The sequence below is a fragment of the Dinoponera quadriceps genome, unplaced genomic scaffold (assembly GCF_001313825.1).
Source record: "Dinoponera quadriceps isolate SergipeBrazil2010 unplaced genomic scaffold, ASM131382v1 scaffold777, whole genome shotgun sequence".
NCBI classification, from domain to species: Eukaryota; Metazoa; Arthropoda; class Insecta; order Hymenoptera; family Formicidae; genus Dinoponera; species Dinoponera quadriceps.
The window spans coordinates 3,125,328-3,147,076 of NW_014555488.1; the positions used below are offsets into that span (position 1 = coordinate 3,125,328).

General features: G+C 36.8%; 2 protein-coding genes across 4 annotated transcripts in view; both read right to left on the reverse strand.

Moving 5' to 3' along the window:
• Positions 1-2,651, reverse strand: part of LOC106744435 (midnolin-B) — a 39,117-nt gene extending 36,466 nt beyond the window's left edge. For 2 of the 3 annotated variants that reach the window (XM_014619210.1, XM_014619208.1), the window contains exon 1: positions 1,059-2,651. In XM_014619210.1, the coding sequence (XP_014474696.1) occupies positions 1,059-1,498 (440 nt within the window). In that variant the 5' untranslated portion in view covers positions 1,499-2,651. The remainder of the gene's footprint in view (positions 1-1,058) is intronic. The other variant, XM_014619209.1, reaches the window with a different exon arrangement.
• Positions 2,652-3,364: 713 nt separating this feature from the next.
• On the reverse strand, positions 3,365-10,739 carry LOC106744475 (ATP-binding cassette sub-family D member 3). The gene is made up of 12 exons (XM_014619295.1): positions 10,419-10,739; positions 10,290-10,335; positions 9,808-9,995; positions 9,661-9,730; positions 9,425-9,522; positions 8,222-8,402; positions 7,326-7,538; positions 6,906-6,975; positions 6,340-6,815; positions 5,672-5,971; positions 5,062-5,223; positions 3,365-4,951 (listed from the first exon to the last, which is right to left on the reverse strand). The coding sequence occupies exons 1-12, from the start codon at positions 10,610-10,612 to the stop codon at positions 4,874-4,876; spliced, it is 2,076 nt and encodes a 691-aa protein (XP_014474781.1). The 5' UTR covers positions 10,613-10,739; the 3' UTR covers positions 3,365-4,873.
• Positions 10,740-21,749: the final 11,010 nt, after the last annotated feature.

Sequence of the window (21,749 nt, forward strand, 5' to 3'; positions counted from 1 at the left end):
CCCCCCCCCCCTCCAAAGCTCCCAGCCGTCCTCTCTTTCGGTTTCTTCTCTTTCTTTACAGAGCGGAGCATGGGGCGAGGTCCGCATCACGATTTCGAACGCACGTTGCTCGTGGGGAAAAATAGAAGACACTCTGCGCGTCGCGACGACTCTTTCTCCTACCTAGGCGAGCCCCGGCTGTAGAAAACGGACTTTTCATCCTATCATATTCTCGTCTCTGATTGCCGACGCCTGCCCCTACTTTCGTCCGCGTCTCTCACGGAGGGTGAAGAACTGAAAAAATAACCTCCCAGGCGTTTCGGTTCTTTCTTCTATTTTTTCCGCACACGAATGTCTCGTACTCGTCGGCTCTCGTCATTGATCATCGTCCGCGATAATTTCGATAAAACACATCGACCGCGGTATCTTCGCCGAGTTGTCATTGTTAAGCTATGCGAGACGGTGACGAATACGCGCCGCAGGGAACCTCGCGGGCATCCTTCGAGGAATCGCCGCGGGCGCGAGTCGATATCTATCTACGCTATATCACATTTTTGCACTCTTCTTTCAGGCGAACTGCGCAAGAGCGCCGCGGTCTATGTGCAAGAATGAAATGTAAAACGACGATAAGACTCGGCTGAGAAGGCCGGAGAGGCTTAGAGCTTTGCGCTCCGCAATAGTGAAAGACCCTCACGCGCGTCCGTCCTTCCCGAGTGATATTCCGTCTTCGCTAACTAGCTCCATTCTCTCGTATCTATTCCATAATCATCGGTTTATCTTCTCCCGTTTTATCGAGGAATGCATGGGATTAGATTAGAGACGGATCCACGGTCGGAAATTCCTGCCGGCGAGAAAGAGAGGCGAAGGAGCGATCCTCACGTTTCTCCCGACGATGACAGGACGGAAAGTATCGGCGCAGGATACACATTATCCTCCGGTCTCCTTCCAAAGTCGAACACACTCACCGAAATAACACTGGTTTCGCTCGCTCTCTCTCTCTCTCTCTTCCTCCGTCCTTTCTCGCGCTACAAAGGCGCGAGCGACAGAGAGAGAGAGAAACATAAAGAGAACGGACTCACCTCTCGCGATGTAGTAAACAGATTCGCTCCTTGACGACCTTGAGTCTCTTGGAGATGATCTTCTTGAGATTCTCCACCGTATCATTACGGTCGACGGTGAGCTCGAACTGGCCGCCGGTGGTCGGCGTGATATTCACGGTGATCTCGTCCTTGTCGACCGCGGCTGCGACGCAGCCACACCCCGGCGGCGGCGGTTGCTGCGGCGGCGGCGGCGGATAGGAGGTAGCTGCACGTATTACCGGGGTTCCCCTCATCGAGGCCCGCTGACCGCGGCACTCGGGCTCGAGCATCGTCGTCGTGCTGTCACCGGCGGGGCCAGGAGTCGGGGCAGCTGTTCGACCGGTCGACTCGTCGTCGATCGCCGTCCGCGATTTCGTGCGTCCGTCGTCTTTCTCGCTCACCGCCGCCGCGTCCGACGACGGCTCCGCACTATCGTTCATCTTGCCGACTGACGTACCTCGACAACAACGGCACTGTGCTCTGCGATAACGAGCGAGCGACTCGCGGCGGATGGAACCGCGAAAGAGCGGACACTGCACGTTCCAACACTCGCGACCGTTCGCTCGGTACTACTTCTGCGGCCGCTGTACGCGTGTGTCTCTCCTCCTTCTTCTCTCCGCTCCTCCCCCGCGCACGGACCTTCTCCTCGCTGCCGTGTTGGAGCCGCGACGCGTCGTGTCGTGTTCCGTGTGTGTATGCACCTGTGCTCCCGGTCGGTCCCTTACCCCCCCAACGCTCGTTCACGGAGCGTTGTCCACGAAGGCGACCGGCCCCCTCGACGGGAACGCGCACGCGGCAAAGAGGAGACGCACAGCGGTGGGCGAGAGGAGGGAGCGGTAACGCAGCGGTGGAAACCGGCGCGGAAAGACGGGGGAAGGAGCGGGCAGGAAGAGGAGTGTATACGTACTGAAGTAGGCTGATTATTGTGCGTGCGATACGCGACGGGTTCGCGACGACGGTGCGAAATCGTTCGAAGACGTAGGCACGACGACGATCGATAGCCTTAGTGGTAAAAAGCGTCGCCTTCGCGACGAGGAGATGGAGAAAGAGAGGTAGCGGAGAAAAAGACAAAGCGTGAAATAATCACCGTCGTCTACTTTCTGCTGCTCCGAAAGCAGCACAACCGCCCGAGAGTCTTCTCTACTTTTTTCTCTCTCTTCTTTAAAACCAGCGGCATAACCACCACGCACCTCTTCTCCTCGAGTTCCTCCTTCCTCTTTTTATTTCTCGCGATTCTCTCGCTCCACCTTCCTGCCCGCTCGTATTTGCTTCTTCCTTCGAGGGTCACGTGACCTCTCTCGCCGCAAAATCCTCTTTTATATATAGTCTATGGATGTACTGCTCGCTAGTTCAGGCGCGCGCGCGCACGCGAGTCACTCACATATGTACACACCACGACCCGCCCTCGAGCGCTCGAACCCTGCGACTAGCGACCGAAAACCAGAGCTCCCGGAGCTTCCGCTAGATTCCCAGCACACCTGGCGGTTGCTCAGCTGCTGCTGCCAAACCCATCGAGTAGAGCTTTCGAAAAAACACGAGCCGAGCATCGCCGAGCAAAGCGCGGTTCGTTTGAATATCTGAACAGTGGGCGAAATTTAAACAAAAGCAAATCAATTACTGGTTAAAAAGAAATAATGAGAAACGTACTGAATATATCTGGATTAATAATAATAATGAATTTTGTGATACATTCTCGATTAATCACTGTGTATCTCAGAATCAGAATTATTTTTTTTTAATTTATCACCTAAATAAGTCTTCAAAAAATCTCTCTTGATTTTGTTCTATTAGCATTCATAGTTCCTTTATCGCGCAGAAGTTCTTACAGCAACCTATGGGAAAAAATTGCCTTTCTGGAAAATAGTAATAATTTAGTCGACCCATTGACTGTTTAGTCTATTATTGAATAATATTGAACAACGCGATAATATGACCTGCAGACAAAAATGACCATTTCAAATTTCCTGATTTCCAATAAAATGCCCTAAGAATTATCTGATATTTCCAAGCATAAATTTCCTGAGAATTTCAGATTTTTCAAGTTTTTGCAGACAGTAGACGTTCTGATGAAAACTAGCCGAAGGAAACTAAATAAACAGGTAAGAAGTGAAGAATATGAAAATATATTATTAAAGAAGCATCCGTATTAAAGGAAAATAATATTTGCGAGTTTGCAATTCTTCCTTGCAGAACCCACTGAACATCTGTTTTTTCAACTATATGTGTTATATACTTTATTATATTTTTTTCATTAAGCAGGAAACAATATTATTAACTATTTAATTAAGATCTAACGCATATGAAACTTAAATTACAAAAACTTTTTATTTCTCAAAAAATATCTTTACATTCATCTTCGCAACAACTTTCGCTTACAAAATATAAACTACAAAAATCACCAGTCTGTCTCTAAGATATTTCGAACGTATACGTTCCACACCTTTTCGTCTTATATTTTTCTAACAATTGTACTGAATAATATAACTGGAAGTGTTTCAAGATAGTTTTCTAGATAAAATTTTTACGTGGAATATATGAAAATAATTTAACCATTATACACCTAAGTATAATAATTAGGTATATATATACTATATAGAAGTAGAATATAAGAATTTTTCTTTTGCAATATCAACAAAGTGAAACAATCATTGAAACTCAATGAGGGAGTATTTCTCTATAAATCTTTCATCTTTATAACATTCTTATTGTCCAACAATTGTTATGCTTCTCGTGATATATTCATTCATCTAGCGCGCGTAATAATTAGTTAATCAGGTAAAAGTTAAGTTAAACAGTTAATATCTTTCAACGTAACTTATAGTTAGAAGAAATTAACTTGCCCAACCCTGCTATTGATGTATAACATACCATGATAAATATTACATTACACAAGTCCTGTAATAAAATCTATCATCAAATCATGCGTGTACTCGTATACATACACTGTCATATGATACGTTTTTCCATAACCTGTCTCAAGATTAGAAACCGTTGTACAGCGGAATATATTAATGAATTTATTTAGTAGATAACATGTGGCAAATCTTTGCTTCGTGAGACGATATTAACTGTTAAGAATTAACAGAGGGTTTTCGCATTTGAGAAGCCTATGCACTATCCGCTTATACAAATATTTACACATCAATTATCTAAAACAATTTGGAGATATAACAGAACTTTTTTTTTAAGGTATTTTGCCATAATGTTTTAAAAGTATTATTTTGAAAGGTATTACGCCATACGTTCAAAGCTCGAGGTACATTCAAGAATACATTACTGTAACCTGTCAAAATATCGATAGAAAAATATATTATTGTGCAATATTATATCGCAATTTGAATAACTATATAAGTGCGTGAAGGGATCGATGACGCTGAATGACCGTGTCATTCACCGCTACTTCGTAACGTGCTTACCGTATAATATAAAGAGCGTTAGATAAGATTCGTACCTAATCCTGCTGTGCCCTGCTGTTTGCTTCTCATATTCGCTTATCATTTGAGCTTCAAATTGATACCTACATGTTTTAGTGTGATTTTGGTAAATTTCTTTGTTTATATTGTTGAAATACTTACTTACGAATAGAAATTTGATAATCGCATAATATTAGAATATTAGGAACAACAGCTACGGAATTATTGCATTTATAAGATTAGGAAATAGCTCGCGTAGACTTGAACAGAATAGCAACGTTCTACGGTATTCTGTCGTCTTTGTCGCGGAAAATGTCCCCTATTAAAATTACCACAGTATATTACGTTAGATGTCCCTTGCACGCTCGCGCTTGTTCGCGCGTATGCAAGGGACGCAAGAATTCACGATCCGAATTCTATCGTGTCTTGTTCGATCGGCTTGAATTCGTAGCTTCCTCGTCCGTCCATTTGCAAGTAATACTGAAAATACAACAGTCGCGAAGTGAATAATAACGTAAAAGTCGTCGCAAGGGTATCCTTACAATTACGGGAAATCGATTGAAACGAAAAGGAGATAAAGTCGACAGTACCTCGTGATGTTTCCAAAGAGAGCGACGATGTGAGACTGTGAACAATGTTATATTCTCTTTCTTGCAGTACATATACATAGAGTCCTCGACGTCCATGCTGACAGCGCTCGTACACTCGTCCAGGATCGCGAATTGCGGCTTGTGATAAAACAGTCTGGCCATCTGTATAAGTGACAGAAGCAAGCAGTGAAGATTGAACAAAAAAAAGAGCTTTCTCTCGCACACAAATGGCACTACGCGCGTTCGACGCGCTCGCTTTCACATTCACATCCAAAAGGTTGCGTTCGTCTAGCTTACTTTCACGCCAAAAGTGACATTCCGTCTTTAAACGATGTGTGATCAGTCACAAAAAGATTGCAACACTTTTTTTTTCAACAAGTTTTGCAACTAATATCCGATAGGAAAATTTATCTCCTGAGAATTACTAAAAAAACAAATTCTCCTATTGGATCCCGAAATTTATCAGAAAAAGCGTTGCAATCTTTTTGTGACTGATAATACATACAAAGCGAAGAAAACGAACGCAGTCTACGACTGATGGCGAACAAAATAAGTTGTGGTCGATCGTTGAAAAGAAAACCGATATAAATAAAAAAAAAATAGGACTCACAGCTATACGCTGTTTCTCGCCGCCCGACAGGACGTCCATCCAATCGGCTACCGCGTCCCAGCCCTGTCCTTCGCTGCTGCTAATGTTCTCTCTGTCCAGTAGATGAGTCAGTTGCACCAAGTCCAAGAATTTATTTAAATCGCTGTCGCTAATGTTACCGCGCCGCTGCATCTCGGCCCTCGTATGAGGATAAATGACTTGATCTCTCAAGGTACCTAACGTCATGTAAGGACGTTGCGGGATGTAGAACAGCTTACCGCGCGGTGGTTTCGTGACCGTTCCGGACCAAACTGGCCACAGCTAGAAATCACAATTCGTGAAATCAGTAATGAACAGATATCACGATAGAACGAGCTATAAGTTAAAAACCCCACTTTCTTCAACTTTTTCTCGGAAAGAAATCAATAAGTCGCGGGAAAAAGACGTAAAAAAAAAGTTTTCTTTCCATTTTTTATTTATCCACAAAAAAAAACTCGAAAAAAGAAAACTGAGAAAACTTCCAGTTCTTCGAGCCTCTAAAGAGCCTCTAGAATAAGTCAAGCAGAAAATAATCACGATGATTACAGCCGGATAATCGTGTCAACGATTATAAAATAAACTCTAAGAACTCACTTATAACATTCTATTACGATGTATATATGAGTATTGCAAAGAACATAAATACATACCTCGCCAAGAATCCTGAACATGGAACTTTTGCCGCAACCGTTCGGACCGCAAACCAGGACGTTCACGCCAGATTTCACCTCGAAACTTAGCTCTCTGATGAGCACGTCTCCGTTTGGCGTGACGAGCGGCACGCAATCGAATCGTATGAGGTTGTCGCGCGGTATGATCTTGCCGCCGCCGGGATAACCAATAACATCCTTGCTATCCGTAAGCATCGTCCTCTTGTACTTGCCGGCGTTCAATTCATCAAGGACCTGTTTGAGCTCGGTGACTCTTGCCGTAAATCCAGCTAAACGTGTGAGTTCCCTTCCAGCCAATACTAACCGGCCGATCGCTTCGGCCATTCTAACCATCATCCGACCGTTCGTGTAATAAGAGTTGAAGCGCTGAGAAGACGATGAGCCGGAGAGTATCGAGTGATCCTTTTGGAAGAAGGGTATACTGATCGCGTAGAAACCGACCACAGTGGCGAGATCTGGTGAAAAACAGAATACATGAGAAGACGAAAATATTTAATTTTAATACAACTACAATAATATATGTACTATGTAAAAAAACATCCTACATTTTGCAACAAGGTTATCTACGATGCCCATAAAAGTTTTGAACTCCAAGACTTGACGAAGATGGTTCACCTATAACAAGATGAACAATGATAGAAAGAAAAAAATATATAGTGATACGTTTCGATAAAATTCTTATAAATATTTAAATGTATAATATAGTATGGTAAAATATGAATACAAGTAGCATAAAAATGAATATTTAAGATTAGCTGCAAAATTCAATGATTTGCGACGAAATGATATCATATATGTGTAATAGAGACAACAATGTTAATAAAGTTCTGCTGCTAGAATTTCGACGAAATACAATGACGGCGATTTCTTGGTTGATGAAACATTTGTTTCCATTGAATGCAACAGTCAAATTTGACTCGAAAGTCGAACAGAACCTGACTGATTCAATCATTTAAACGACTTACGAGTTTATGGAAACTGGTCAACATCGTCAACTTTTCTCTGTTGTTCCCATGATAGAACGCGATTTCTTCTGAGTTTGTGATCAATCGGGAGTTAATGTGACGATATTCCCCTTCTAATCGTTGTTCTTTCACTGTCATTTGTGCAATGGGCTTGCGGATACGGTTCAGGAAAATGCCAGCTAATGCCAAATACGCTAATATCGTCATTGGTGACTACAAGAATAACATTGCATATACCAGTGAAACATCGATTACCAATAAACTTTACATTGAAATAAACATATACAGAGTGTCCGAAATTTTTTCAACTAACCGCTAGTATGAAGGTAGAATGGGTAAAATTGAGCAGAAAAATTCTCTATTTTGCAAATAACCATGTAAAAAAGAGTTTTAATTATTGAATTATACTAATTATTGAAAATGGTTATTGCAAAGGCTTTAAAAATGTCTCATATGTAATTGTATATAATCATATATAACTCTGTGTATCATCACTTCATATGTAATTATATAATTTTTACATATGGACATATTTTATATAACGCCTTATATATAATTATATACAATTATATCTAATTATATATGGATAATTTTTTCCCGGGTAATAACTTAAACATTTGCGTATTGTTTGCGACATAGTAAAGAACTGTTTTGTTCAGAGTAGCCTAACCTCCAACTACATGCCACCTGTTATGTTTAACTACAGACGTCAATATATTGAATTTCGAGCCTTGTCGCTAAGTACAACTGTCATATACTTGTAAATTAGGCTACTCTGAACAAAAAAGTTCTTTTCTTAAACCCGTTTTACTTCCATATATATTTTGTGATTAGATGAAAAGTTCCAAACATTCTTTATGTATATTTATACATAATTACATATTATGTATACATACCTGTGCGCCGACACTAGGAGTTAATTTAAATATATAAATACCAATATCTAACAAGGGTTTCGTTACATTGCTATAAAGATCTACAAAGCTATCACAAAATTTATCAACATCTGTAGTCAAAAGTTGATCTGGATTCGAGATACGACTGTCCAAGTTGCACATTTTGTAATAAGTAAAGCCCCTAAAAGAATATCATATACTTTAATATTTGTTTAAAGCATTCGCTGGAAATAAATTTCAGTCACACATTTTATTTTATATATATAGACCGGTATAATAGCCTTAATACATAAAATTTTAGAATTTCCACAAGAAACATATTTGATCAGTTCTTTTTAGCTGATCCCTGACTGCATTAGTTCAAGAAATGTACGAACACTGAAGCGTAAAAATCTCATACGTACGCTTTATACGCTTCAATTTGTTTGTAAACTTTTTAAACTAGTTAGTTACTACAATAAACTACAGTCAGCTCAGCTAAAAAAAGAGAGTATTTTGTGCCTTATCACCTAGGATTACTTTATCAGTTTGTACATTATTGCGTGTAACTTATCTTAACCCATTTACATCCGTAAGCGGAATATTCCGCGAGCCTTTCTTTTATATCGATCATTTTTAAAAATACCATGTTAAATAAACTCTACGAACTATTCGGAAGTCATTTACTGTAGAAGTTAACGAAAATAATAAAACTGCCGATATACGGCCGCGCGCGGTGATACGGGCCAACCGTCTGAACATAAAAGCTTAAGTACAGTCATGATGCAAATGGGTTAATTATGAATAATTCAAGTGTATGGTATAATACTACTTCGATACGATAATTATGCGCAACAGAACTAGATACTTTACGAAGTCATGCATAAAAAGATACATCAATTTATTCATCAACTTTGACCCTGTTGTTTAAGAAAGAATATTCGATCGCACTTGTAACTGTAATACCGACGTGTGCAAAGAAATAAAATTACTCTAAGATTAAGATTAATCGATGAACAATAATTTCCGATACACACCAATTTTAAATTCTGTAACTTTTTGCTCAATGATTACATATTATGTATATTTGATCAATATATAAAAAGTTAATTTCTATCTGTGTTAGCAGGATAGAGCAGATAACACTTGATTAACAGCAATTTTAAATAGTCGATTAACTTGATCGAACTTTGATGAAAGTCATTCTGAAGATTGGCTACTTACTTAAGATAATGATCCAGTAAGTAACGTGTGATATTTGTGCGTAACCTCAACTTCATTTCGCTTAAACTGTACTTCATTACATTGTTTAAGACTGCTACCTAAATAAATCATACAAAAAGTCACATCATTTTCTCCAATTAATTACGAAAGTTATGTTACTTAATCTGAATGTAAGAAATTTCCTTAGCTCAAATTACTTAATGCAATTTTTGTATCAAGTAATATACTTTACTTACTATAGGCCCTACATAAAAGAAGGAAAGCAAGAGTTTCCTGAATAATGGTACATTCTGGCTGACAATTGCTCTAAAATGTATAATATTTCATATTAATCAATCAGAATTTAATCGAAATAATGCTGCTAAATAAAAAATGGCACATACGTTTCTATCTGAGTGCTCTTCCTAATCAAATATAGATCACACAAGGTCCTGCCGATCAAAGAAGCCGCCACTACAAAGACTATGCCAAACTCTGGTGTCAGCACACCCGGAATGCCGATCTTGAGCAACTGCAGAATCCTGCGCAAGAAGACAGCATCAACTTGTGCCTTGGGGCTTTTCGTCTTTTCCTGTGAACAGAAAGAATAACGTAGTCCTAACCGCTTCTATCTATTATGATTCATGTGCATCAGTGAACATGAATCATAGTTAACATTTTATGTAATTAACACAATGCATAAACAAATCAGTAAGGTGAGTTATCACATTATTCAGCAATATAAAGTATTGAACATTTCATCGATCACAATGCTCCTATTATTCCCCTGTCCATGGAAGAATTAGCATATATAGCTGGTTCTCCCCCACTATGTGCACTATGCACATGATTAATAAATTTCACCAAATGTATCATAAACTTTCACCTCCTTGATGATATACTGGATGTCATTGTTGGTAGGCCACGGGTTTCTGCAAACACGTTGTTGCTCATTACAAACAACCGTGAACAAGTGCGTGACCTGTGTATATACGTATCTGGCGTGCGGACTCACCTTGACTTCTGTGTACGTCTCTTGTTGCGGTACTTCAGTATTAAAATAACGAGCGCACCAGCTGTCACCACGCTACCCAATGCGCGTCTATTCGTGAATTTGCTGAGTGCTGGCGCCATTCTGCCCCGGTGTTCGTTCGAGTTGCACCTTCCCGATGCAACGGTCAAACTGTCGCGCACCGACATACGAGGCATGAATAAACGTAAAGTCGGGCCGAACGAAATTAGACGAGTGGAATTAAGCAGGTGGTGGTGGTAGGCGGTGGCGGTGAAAGTGACGTGGTGATCAGAGCGGTATCTATTGACAGGCGTTGACTGCGGGATCAACAATTGTCTTTATTGAAAAACATGACGCAGTATTTTTCAATATATGTAACATTTATATTGATAAGGCTGATTCGCATTTTAGATAGGTAGTCCTGATCGCACATGGAACGTGAAATGCAATTATCAATTGGCTATTTAATTAACTAGAGGTGCATTTAAAGAACAATGCTAGATAAAGAAAATAAACCATTTCTGCAATAACATTTTTCAGATACGGTGAGCGTCAAAATGCGTTCATTGCCAACATTTTGAATCTATAAATACGTGACACATACTATAGATTCACAATACCGGAATTGAACATCGGAATGCATTTTAGCGTTACCGTGTCTGAAAAGCGAAAACTCCCTAATAAGTTGCGATTTGTAAACAATTTTGTGTTAAATTTAACACATTTCACAAGTCCTAAATGGTTCGCTCAAATTTTTGTGTTGACACAAGTGAATATATTGAATAGTAGTACAAATATTAGGTCGAAAATTAATACAAAATTAAATACGTTAATCGATATCCGGAAAAAAAGATCATGTATGAAATTTGCCATATAATCATATATACACAACGAAAACATACTGTTGTTTATAAATTATATGCAAATATAACCGAAGTAAATGGCTACTTGTGCTTCTGACAACACATGATATCGACATTTAATTAAATAAAATAACATCACTTTTTTTCGTGTAGACATATATAATCATATATGTAACCACATATATGGGCAAAATTCATATATGATTTCATATAATTAAATATAATCATATATAATCATTTTTCCCAGAATTCGAATAGTAGTATTTCCCAGCGAGAAACGATTCATCGATTCGATGTCGATTTGATTTCTCTCTGGGTCGAAGTAATGTCAAAATTACATTATTACTGATGACGATATCGTGAGATATATAAAGAGATATAGATAAAGAGATATAGCAGAGATATTTGGATATCGTGAGATATCCTATTGCAATATCCCAGATACTAGGATATCTGTGGGATCGCATTTCGAAATTTAGGACAATTTGGGATATTCTCGAGATTAAATGTATTGTATGGGAATATGTTAAATTAACACACGTGTGTATGTTAAAAATTTTAACAAAGACCGATCTTAATATAGGGACAAAATATTTTTTTTGCTAAGTATCGTTATCGTCTACAATTTGTATTTTTTTATTATTGATTTCTGTTATTTATTCAATAAAGAATTAATTGAATAAATTGTCACGGGATCTCAAAACAGCTAAGTGCGATCCTGATGCTAATAATGAGTGATTGGCCATTGGTGGAAGATAAGTGGTAGCAAGACGTTAGTAGTAGTGGGGAGAAAAGGAAAGAAAGATGAGATTACCTCATCGAATGAGTTGCAATATTCAACAAAATATGTAGTTATTATACAATCGTCTGAAATACACAATGTTACGTTGTACACAGAAGAGACTAGAAATTTTCCGGCTTGTACTTCCGTTACCGCAGCGACAAAACAATCACCTCTCTCGTAATGTTATCTCTCTCTCTCTCTCTCTCTCTCTCTCTCTCTCTCTTTCTATTGAGGACAAGATTGCAAAGTCCAAGCGACGTAAATTTTAACAAAAATGTAAAACGAATTAGGATTTATCGCATTTGTTCTTATAACTTTTCATATTATTTGCGTTTACATAAACGGTAACTTATCGCGAGGGAGGGACAAGAAGAAAATTGTGGGAAAGTGTAATAAATGTCGGTAAAAAAACGAAGGTCTAGCATTAGATCGACTTTTTTTATTTCTACACTTTTTACACTTTCCTACAACTGTCTTTCTTTCTTTCCTTTCCTCCTCTGTCTAAATATTTTAATGTTTTTGATTCTAGTATATAATCACCAGTGGAAGGAGGTACAAGAAAACCGAACGTAATTCGTGTCTTTCAATCTCGAATTGGCTTTGTTAAATATAAATGTGCAAATATATTTATTTTCAGGCGGAAACAGCAGAAACGTGAATGAATAACAGTTGTAGATAATAAAGATTCATTACAGAGCTCTTTTTCCCTCTCGATACATGTGGCGATGTCGTAAAACAAACGCAAATCTCAAATAACGCAAGCCTGAAAGAAATAAATCGTGATGATTACAGTCATAAGTCGCAAGTGAAACTACAGTGGTTAAATAATGATGAACGGGTATGAAAGTGACGAAATCGTTGCGCATCACCGAGTGATATGTCGTGTGTATATTACGCAAACGGTGCAATTCTGATGATGCAGATGGTATAATTAAAAAACGCTAATAACTGTGACGCAAGTTGCATGATGCGGTGCATAATCTAGCCGGGCAAAGGATAATGTTCGTTAGTTACGTGCAACTTCAGCCAACGACTCGTGCATCTTAAGTCTCAATTGTACAAACACCATGTATAACACTCCTTTGTCATTCGTTGCCAACGATTGAAATCTTATTAGTCACAACGCGATGAAAGTATCATCTTCGCGATGATAAGATAAACGAACAAGGTTGCGAAGATCACAAAAATATTTCACGAAGCTGAACTAGTGGAATTAAAAATCTAAATAAATCTCACTTATCCCAGCGAACACCACGTAACAATAAAATAACTATCAGTTATAATTTTCCACTCAACAATGTAAATGCAGTATAATATAACATTCGTGTTATATTATATTTACATTATTAATTGGAAGATTTATATTAATTTGTGTATATTACGTTACTATTGGTGTTTATCGGGGTTTATCGTGTGATATAGATGTAAGCATCAGACACCGAATACGCCTTAGCATTGTATAATCACAGTTATTGGTGCAACCACACGTTATGATACGGAAGATTGAAAATCGTAACAAAAACTCTGGTAAGTTGTACTTACATTGATCAAAGCTTGAGGACGCTTTCATGTCAAAATAAATTCCCGGGGAAAAAAAATATCCATATATAATTAGATATAATTATATACAATTAGATATAATTACATATAAATGTATATAATTATATATGAAGCATTATATATAAAATATATCTATATATAAAATGTATAATTATATATGAAGTGATGCTACTCATCAAACAGCATAAAACCGGAATGTCACGTCTTAAAGATGTCTTAAAGACGTTTTATGTTCCGATTTTAAGTTTTGTGCTGTCTAAGTAATTGTATGATTATATATAAATATATACATTTATATATAATTACCTAATAAACACCAAATAACATAACATCAACATTGTAATTTTTCATTCAACAATATAACTATTACGTAACACGCTTATTGTACAACAGTTATATTATTGAGTGAGAAATTACAACATTAATGTTACTATTAGTTGGTGCTCACATAACTGTTAATTATAATTCCCTACTCAACTTACACCCAATGTAACTGTCATATAACGGGTGTGTCATATAACAGTTACATTGTTGAATAGGAAATTATAACTAACAGTTATGTAACTTAGTATTTGTTGGGATATTATTGAATAGGAAATTACAACTAACATTTATATAACTGTCACTTTGTGTTTGCTGGGTATATGGACATATTCTATGTATAATTATATATGAGAATTTTTTCTCCTCCTCCGGGTTATATTTTATAAATGATTCTGAGTCAAGGCATATTTGACGTCTCTGGTAACTGATAAACTTTAATCATTGTATAAATGAAAAAAAAGCGATTTTTATTTCAAGCGATATCGCGCAATATCGGAAAGTTCGCGTTCTACTAAGTCCGAATCATATTGCAACGATTTTATCTTAAACGTAAGCTTCGCTTATACTGTAAGTTTTGTATAAGCGCGAATACAACGTACAGAAAGAAATTACAGAGAAACTGACTCGTACATTAAAACGTCTTAGATGTATCTACATAAAGTTGTCCCGTCATGTGTAAACGCGATGGAGTGAATACAGTGGTGATAAAAACAGTGACGAGATGATGGATCGGTTGCGTTTCACAAGGTATCGAGATGCGATTACAAGTTTTAAACATAGATTTATTACTTTTATTTCTCGTGATCCGCACATTCACACAGACTCTAGGGATTTTCATGTCGTTTCGTGTGATCTGTGTATATATATATATATATATATATATATATATTAAGTATGCTGTCATTTTTCTCTCTTATCTCTTCTTTTTTTTCTTTTTGAGCGGCGTTCAGTAAAAATGATTTTATTCAAGCGGTAACAAATGACACTTGATTTGTGCAAATCTGGAGGTATCAAAATATCTTCTATACGTCACAAGGAAAAACGATGACACTTCTACTCTTTCCTTTTCCCTTTTTTCCGGTTCTCTCTCAGAACATCACGCACGATCCTTCCTACCAAATCCATCCCCTCTTCTCTCTCTTATTTCCCTTTCACATTTTTTATTTTTATTTTCTTCTCCTCGTCGTACAGTCAGAAATATTTAAGGCCGTGTTTACTTATCTCGCAACATAGGAAACCACGATGTGTGTTTGATCTTGTGTACAATCTATCGGACTACTTTTGCCCGCCGATCTTTCGCGGCGGCTGTAAAATTTATACGCGGAGCGATCCTAACTTACGAAGTAGTACAAGCACGATGCGACGGGTAGATGCACATATATCTAATGCCACTGAGAAAAGCGACACCCGCGTGTGCATCTCTCCCGGTACGTGGAGCCGCGCTCAGATTTCCATTCGACGGCGAAAGAATCGCCCATAAAGCCGTTCCTTATTCTCTAAGTACACATAAGTATCGACGATAAGTTTTATTTTTACACGTATAAGCTCATTACAGTTACAAAAACGTCCTAATCTTTCCTGCAATCGATGTACTGTACGATATACTCTCTTTATCGTTCGTCCCGCTTTTTTCTCCCTCTTCCTCTCTCCGTCTCTTCCTCGATATCTATTTTTTCTTGCCGCTTAAACACTACCAAATTTTATCTCTTTTTTTTCTTTGACTAGTACGCAGTAATCCTATACAATAAATTAGATGTACGTGTTCTAATATTAACGGCAATGCGCTACTCTGCGACTCATGTCGCGACGCGATATTGAGACCAGCTTTTAGTACCCTTCTCATCATACAACCGCTTGTCCGATAAATTATATAGCATGGAAGAGAAAATGTTCACAGAACGTGGACGCAAAGTTTTGAGTCGCAAGAGAGACGAAACGGAATAACCGTTCAAGATGCATTCTCGTGCTCTCATTTCTCATCTGAAAAAGGAATCTTCTAATACTCAACCGAAGAGACGCATAAAACTATGTTTTAACCAAGCCAAACATGTAGTTCTTTTCCTACATTTTGTGAGTGTTATCATAGGAACTGAAAGAAGCGAATAAATTTGTGTTCGTTTCTTCGGTTATACATATGTGTTACTATGTTAATGCGCAAAATGTAGAAAATGCGTAAGGTGTTACACGTGTGTGCATTTTAAACCTACGCAAATGCTATTCTATCGCAAATAGAGATGTTGTGACTGATATAATACTGGTATCGATCTTTCCATGTCGGGTTTTTTGTATCGATATTTTCTTTCGATATTCGTTTCCGTATCAGTACTACTTTCTTCGATATTTTTTTCTTTAATCTTCCACTCAGTCGACCTTCAAGATACCACGTATTTTTGTTTCATAAAAATTAATATAACATGCAACTTTTAAACTTATTTTTTTCATGATTTCTGTTATATTAATTTTACGGTTATTTATTGATTGTTGAAGTAAAAAGAAAACGTCCAGATATTTTTACAAGTGTGCGGAGTCGACCTAATATTAAAAAGTGTCATTTTATACGTATATTGTTTTATTTCCACGTATACTGCAATAATTTTTAGCATACGATTTCTCGCTTTTAACGTCATCAAGCAAGGACAGTTATAGCGAAGTTATAGCATCACAGACAGCATACAATATTTATGATATTTTTAAAATATAGATATTAAATATTTTGTAAATATTCATGTATCCGGGAAAGTTAAACATGAGAAAGATTATAATAAATATACAAAAATATTTATGAAGACTATTTTTTATAAAAAAACATGATTTCGCTTAAATAAAAGCATATTTTAATTATTTATGAGAAATATTCTTCATCAATAATTAAAACGTATTTTTGAATATTTATCATAACCTTTTTCACGCTCGACATTCCTAGAGATTTGAATATTTACAAAATATTTAATATTTATATTCTTAAAGTATTTTATAAATATCATATTTTGGCATAGGAGCCTTAACGTTCTTTTTAAGGTTTTTAGATCACAAATCGTGGAAAATCTAGTGCAGAAGGTAAAATTATCTTTATACTTGTAAGATTATATTGTCATAAGATTATTATGCGTAAGCATATAAAACCTTTAAAAATAGCTTGCAAGACAAACACTTCCTTGATTTCTATACTTCCTCTAATTTTAAGTTATTTTATTTTTCGATACTGGTATCGGTATCGACATTTTTATTCTAATACTGGTGCCTATGGTGACCACCTGGTGACATTTTTATTCTAATACTGGCACTAATGACATTGATACTCTTAGATACCCGTTTAAATATTCGTATCGTATTAGTTTACATTATTTTTTACATAAAGAAACAACTGACCAATCACTTGGTATCTATAATAGATTCTACCTTTGATTCTAGTAAGTGTTAAAATAACACGGTCTTCAACGTGTTTACTTGAATGTCCTCAGGTCCAAAGTATATTTTTGAGTTGTTTATTTTACAATAACAAATTGCTCATGCTATTTTTCAAAATTTTTACATATCTGACATAATCGAAAGTATCGATATTTTCATAATATCACAACATCTCTAATCGCAAACACGATTTAAAATAAACATCAAGCTTTGTGATTTCGACATTCCCTTTTTTTCGCACGCAGTTTCTCATCTCTCGGCCTCATTTATTTAGTGATGCCAATGACACGCGTATGCCACTAAATGCAAAATTGTTAAAATACGATACTTTATGTGGAAAATATTTGCTTACATTATCTTTTACATAAAAACACAACTGACCAATCATTTGGTATCTATAATAAATTCCACCTCTGTTTCTAGTAAGTGTTAAAATAACACGGCCTTCAACGTGTTTTCTTGAATGTTTTCAGGTCAAAGTATATTTTTGAGTTGTTTACAATAACAAGTTACTCATGCTATTTTTCAAGATTTTTACATATTTGACGTAATTGGGTTTTTAATTACTTTTGTAAAATGTTACTTTTGTAAAATATTTCATGTTGTTTATACTTGTGTGAGAGGGCGTGCATATTTAATTAAGTAATTTAATATAAGCACGTTTTAACTTGTGCGCACCTTCAATTGTCCTGCCGCAGATCAAAGCAGCGTATCAACGCACGTCAGTCAAGTGTTAACATCAACTTCGAATAGGTAAGCGACCGACTATTGCTTTGCTCTAACGCCAACAATATCGCGCTAAGTCTCTCTTCTACAAATGCATGAAGTGACATAATAAATAACGAGGGTACGCAATTTTACGCGATACTAGTCGCTCGATCTCGACGGAGTTCCTCGTGTTCGCTCGTACAATTAGGATGTATGATTCGGTATGTAGAAATGTTCACGTGTGTGTGTTCCATCTTCTGTATAAAATAAAAGGCACCAAGTATCTTTGCCAAACATTCAGTTTGTCTATAGGAAAATGTGCAACTTCGTCGAAGATTCAGTAAAGTGCGAGTTCAGTAAAGTGTTATTCAGCTTCTTAGTAGGAATAGATAAGTGTATGTTACATTACTTTTGCGAATAGCGACGTTAATTATAATTCAGCAGTTTCATCGAGTCACCTCCAAATTCTACAAAGTCATAATCCGCTTATCGTCTGTGTTCCTCGACGTGTCAGATCGTAATTTTTATTCATGCGGAAATAGCTGCAAAAAATCTTTCGCAATGTGCAATGCCGGTTATAGGACGTTTGCAACAGCTTCTTTTTTATATGTTCCGAAATATGTAAAAAAATTGTTGCAAATGCGGCCTGTAATCGACTGTATGAATGCTCCCTAAATGTCTTGAAGTGAAATTTCACTCGGAAAATAGAATGACCACTGAATCGAATTCAAGTAATTATTTACTCAAGTAGAACGAATTTTCCGCTCTGAACAACGATCACGTAACTTTTGCTTAGAGTGGAAACGTGAAAAGTTTTCAAATTAGAAAATTGACACTTTTCGTGAGTTCACGCTAGAAGAGAAGATTCGTGACCCCTTGGAGGTTGATCATGAATCTTCTCCTTTAGCGTGAATTTGTAAAAATTTTTCTAATTTAAAAATATTTGGAACTTTGAGATTTTCATATTTCTATCTTTGGAAGAAGCTACGTGATCGATGCTGCCAGATGCTCTGAGTCGTCGAGCAAATAACTTCACTTGAAATTGAGGAACGCGTCCGATATATTCTATCGTCCCAAGAATATACTCACTCTGATCGATTGAAACGTTCGCTCATATAGAATCAAAATCCACTTGAGGCTTGAGCGAAACATTCACTCTTGAATTCGAATAGCAATATCTTCACTATCGTTTTGAGTTAAATTACCGCCACTTTTCACTCGTTTTCAGCGAGAGATTCCACACCGAGAAATATAGAGAGTACTCACATTCACAGTGTTTTTCTTGTGTTCTCTTTGTGTTGTAAAAAAAGAATGTAATGCGTAGGGTTATACACGATGGATAAGATTTTCGAAATGTCCTCAATTTTTGAGTGATCTCGTTATTCATACACATTTCTTCCTGTATTTTATACATATGTATATTTACCCCTAACAAATTAGCAAGAACTCGGAAAATAACTTGCGAAAGAGTGTAAAGATGCTTGCTATGCAGAAGTTACAGAAACGAGCCGGTAAGCAAAGTAAGGTATACGATGGTGCACTTTGGTTTCGTTGAAACTGTGAGCTTTTACACGCTCCTCCTTTGCGTAAGAAATATGAAAATATGTCTCATATACATATATGTAAATAAACTTTGTTGCCTACATCATATATAAGGTTTTTCTTCCTACTTGCATAATACATTGTATCTATACGATTTCATATAAACGTACACAATTAATATAAATTAACTTAATTAATAAATCAACATATTAAGGTTCCTGGATAGTCGCTGCAACTGTCCTTATTTATGACGTTCAGAAGCGAGAAAATGCATGTCAAGAATTCTTGCGTTATACGTCCAAATAAAAAGATATACTCACAAAATGACACTTGTGACCGATTCAGTATGCTTGTAAAGTTGTCCGTGCACGTTTTTTTTACTCGAACAAGTAATAAATAGTCGTAAAATTAACATTGACAAAATAATGAAAAAAGAGTTAAAATGAATGGTTCTGTGTCAAATTAATTTTGCTGTTGTTTATTGATTGTTCGAGTAAAAAAAAAGTGTACGGACAATTTTACAAGTGTACTGAAATCGATCACAATCGTTTTGGGAGTATATCTTTTTATTTGAACGTATAATGCAAGAATTCTTGACGTGCGTTTTCTCGCTTCTGACGTGTCATCAGACAAGGACATTTGCAGCAAGGGACCAGGAGCCTTAAAACTTAAACTATCATGAATAAGTGGACATGTGATAAATTATTACTGTACTTTGGTACTACGATATAAATAATCAATCGATCGAAATTATACATATCAATTTGATCAATCTCTTCCTTAATGTTCGATGTTCACAAAGCTGCTCCTCGCGAACGCGTATAGATCTAGAATAATTCGTTACAAATATAGTTTGTCCGATGTGAAACAATAAGTGACCGATCTAACTTTACATATGAACAAATAAAAATTCGTTTAACACGTGAAAGCCGCGCGATTTAACTGCGAAAATAAATATTTTATCACGATAATTTGTTGTCTAAATAAAACAAACACAATTTATACGAAACTCTCACGGCGCATTGGACTTATATCTAATATCTTCACAATACAAAAAAGTTATTTATATTGTGAAGCGCCTATTGGACACGAAACATATACCGACATATATTTTCATCCCAGACAGATTCTCAACCGATTAAAAGAACGTTGAGTTGTAGACACTCACTGCCTTATATGCACTTCGCGGTTTCTCCTTCAACTCCAACAGTCGTGTGTACATTTATTCGCATACTTGTCATCTACGTAGCTAACATATGTACATTTAAAGTAAAGATGCACATATTGTATATTCGGTCAATAAGTCAAAACAATTTCCGTGCTTGCGTCTTTTCCTTATTCTTTTTCTTTTTTCTTTCTTCTCAATAGTATTTTTGTACTATCCGCTTAATTATATACTGAGAGAATAGCAGCGGACTGCAATAGAATAGCTCTCAACAGAACCATCACACACAGAGCTCGATGTTCAATCGATAGATTACGTTAAAAAATATGAATGTCGGGTATATGTAAACTTTAAAAGTTTCTATTTATAATTACGGCAATCTAACCTTCTAACTTTATTCTCTGGTAGGAATACTTTTTGACATGTACCGTCGGTAGGGCGGATTTTTGCAATTGGTTGCGTACGCGAATTTGTGCAAACCGGTACTCGCACCGGAATGCTAGGTAAACGTTTCACAATGTTTTGCACGATATTCATGTACTTCTTTTGTACGAACTGATGTTTTACTTTTAAGCCCACTCAATATAGTTCTCTTCATATATAAAACAAATATGTACATTTTCATGCGTATTTAGCATTCATATTCATTACATATTCATTACAAACCATTGCATGCATAATTTTATACCTTAGGTATAAAAATAATGTGTATTTAAAATAAGTTATAAAAACTAGCAAGTTATGTAATAAATAACTGGTAAGTTATCTAACGTGAGATCTCCTAATGCGTCTGAATAATATGTTGCAGAGTTATTGAAAGTATCATATAAATTATTAATTTTTTTCACGATAAAGTAGTCATATATTACTCAATAAATGCATAATCATGAACGAGGAAAACACGATCGAGTGGGCTTCGTGCGTGTTCCAGTGAGGGCATGACAATTCATGGTCCCATATACTATTTTTTTTACTTTTTT